Source organism: Aplysia californica, unplaced genomic scaffold, assembly GCF_000002075.1.
Source record: "Aplysia californica isolate F4 #8 unplaced genomic scaffold, AplCal3.0 scaffold00737, whole genome shotgun sequence".
Lineage (NCBI taxonomy): Eukaryota > Metazoa > Mollusca > Gastropoda > Aplysiida > Aplysiidae > Aplysia > Aplysia californica.
In genome coordinates this window covers 11,225-14,038 of record NW_004798007.1, presented here as the reverse complement: position 1 = coordinate 14,038, position 2,814 = coordinate 11,225, and the positions used below count along the sequence as shown (strand labels likewise).

General features: G+C 41.7%; 1 protein-coding gene across 1 annotated transcript in view; it reads left to right on the top strand.

Annotated features, from left to right (window-relative positions):
- The window catches only part of LOC101859047, a gene marked incomplete at its 5' end in the record, with an annotated part of 3,099 nt that extends 1,377 nt beyond the window's left edge, over window positions 1–1,722 (top strand). Inside the window, 1 exon segment of the mRNA XM_005108949.2 lies at window positions 913–1,722. Coding sequence (XP_005109006.1) covers window positions 913–1,559 — 647 coding nt within the window. The 3' untranslated portion in view covers window positions 1,560–1,722.
- Window positions 1,723–2,814: the final 1,092 nt, after the last annotated feature.

Genomic DNA, 2,814 nt, shown 5'->3' with positions numbered 1-2,814 from the left:
CATGAAAAACAACTCCTCGAGCCCATGAGAGTCTATAGTTAAAAAATTCTTTCTCATATGTTGAACGTTTTTGTGGAAATGGCTTCATTACATTATTATCCTTTAATGGAAATGCATCATCAGCTACAAACATGAAAGGATTACTAATGTCAGTAACTGGCAAAGTGCTCTCTTTTGGCAAATGAAGTATGGTGGGCGAGTCTTTTTCCGAATTCTGATCTCTCAAAAATTCCACCTTCACTGTTACCCCCGCATGATCCTACATCAACTATGACGAACTGTCCTTTGCCACCCATAACTGTTAACAAAACAACAGAAAATATCCCTTGTAATTAAAGTATTTTGATTCTGTTTCCCATGACTTTTTTATATTCTAATATGTTTGCCGTCTATAGCACCTAAACACAAAGGAAAGTCCCATCTGTTGTGAACGCCTTCTGCTATGTTCAACCATGTTTCTTCGGCTGGGGCCATCAGCAGCCTTGTGCCCACTACGGATGGGATCAGCGGGTCGGGCCAATCGCCCGACTCTCAGTCTCCTCAAAAACAAACGTGTTTGTTTTCATTTTCGGGCCTCCTAGTCGAGCGATCGGCCCGATCCAGCAGTAATGGGCACCCCACCCCGTATTGTGGTTGTAGAACTTCCCACATTGCATGTGTAGAGTCACGCACAATCGAATGCACTGTAGACAAGCCGACCCAATAGTAAAAAGCCAGGGAATGCTTACTTTCTTCTGAAGCAAGAACCTGCATGGAAATGATGAATCTCCACCAGCTTCTACGCAATATTTAATTTACTCACAAAAATATAACGTACAAAATGACACAAAGCGAATCGTCTTTTTTTAAAACGTACATGTGTGTTTTGCGATGTTTGTAAAAGCCATTTTAAATTTCATATTTCTGTTGCAGGTGCCGTTGCAAAGAAAAAATGGACGAGTTTACGGGACTATTTTCAGAGACAGCATAGAGAGATGACAGCTTTCAAGTCAGGGCCTAGGCCATCCAAGAAAAAGAAATGGCCCCTGTATGATTCCATGACATTTCTGGTGCCTTACGTCAACGACAGACCAGCACCGAGCAACCTGTCTGAGATAAATGACCTAGAGTTGAATGCCACTGATACCGTCTCACAATCCTCAACAGAGGTGCCGTCCATCCACTCTCCAGTACAAAAAGAAGACGTTACCGTCTCGGCTGTTGAAACACCACCGGGACTAGAAGATGCTGAGGTCGAACAAAATACGCCTGCTTCAAAACGACATTTCAGCTGCGCAACCAGAAAAAGATCAGCACAGGTTGATATTGATATACAACGTGAAATTCTGGATACACTAAGAACTATCCCTACAGCACTTTATGTGCCCCCACAGGAGGAAGACGAGGACCTGCTCTTCTTTAAGAGCATGATTCCCAAGATAAAGGCATTAGACGTCTTACAGAAGATGGAGCTGCAAGCAGAAATGCACAGTGTTTTATTCAAACATTTGAAAAGAGCACGTGCTACTGCAACGGAGCCCACAAAATATGCTGTGAACGGGAGAGCAAGAAATGTGTGAAGACCAATATCAGTATCATCAATATCAATATTCTCTTTAGCAATCTATTTTTAAAATGTCTTTCGCTTGATAGTTCTTCAAACATATCGACAAGTAACCTTGAATTAAAAATCATTGGCATTTGGTGTTGAGTTTAATAAAAAAAAATTGTTTTGTAAATGAACCTGCCTGAGAGTTATGATCAGTCTTTCCTGAGGTGAAATGGCTTGTCTGTAATTGGTGCTTTTTTTTTTCCAATGTGGGATGTCAGCAAACTCAAGAGGCTGTCAAATGTATCTGGTCTCTTTCGAATGTATCCAATACCGCTGTCTACCTGTGACAAAATTTAGGGTAGCAGATGGTCATATTCGCCTGATATTTGTCTGTCGACCAAACTTGAGTGGATCCAAGACCTCCTTTTCCTCCTCTTATTTCTTTCTTTTAACAAAAGCAACATCTTCAGTTGAGTCTTAGCATCCATGATGATATAAAAAACACATACGATTACGTACGAAAAGACGGATGATAGGTCTGAAGTGGGCACGCGTTTGTGCGTTAGACGAATGCACGATACCACACGTACGCGGATGTTTGGTGTGCACGAGCCGGTCTTTCGTCCTCTCTGCTTCTGCCACACACACACAAACATGCTATACTATGAGGCGCTTAAATGATAAATCTACAGACCCAACAAATCAAACAACATAATCTTAGAAGCTTAGTGAAAATCTTTTGCATGGTTTGTTGTGAGTATAGATCTACTGTGTGTTGTCTACTCACGAATGTTCAAGGCTTTTACTCTTTATTGCTTGCGCGTTTAACTATCGCTCTTTGTATGTGTCTGTCTGCTTAGTCGACTTTAATATTCAACGTTCACAAGCCCCCCCCCCGCCCCCGCGCTATTCACAGCTATTCAAAGCGTTGCAGAGCTATTCGAATGTCGTGTGATTTTTTACAGAAAATAGATTTTCGTCTCATTTTTTTTTTCAAGCTTTAAAAAGACGATCGTAGGACTCGGATTTTGTCTTGGGTACGATTTGAATGTTCGTGGTGTTTTGCTAGACATACAAGAAGTTGCCCTTTGATTCGATCAAAAGCGCAATGTCTTCTACAAATAGGAGGATTTTGACTTTGGTATAACTTCTCCATGGCATGAGTCAGTCTGTCTGTCTGTCTGTCTGTCTGTCTGTCTGTCTGTCTGTCTGTCTGTCTCTCACACACAAACACAAACTCACACGCACACACACAGACACGCATACACACACACACACACACA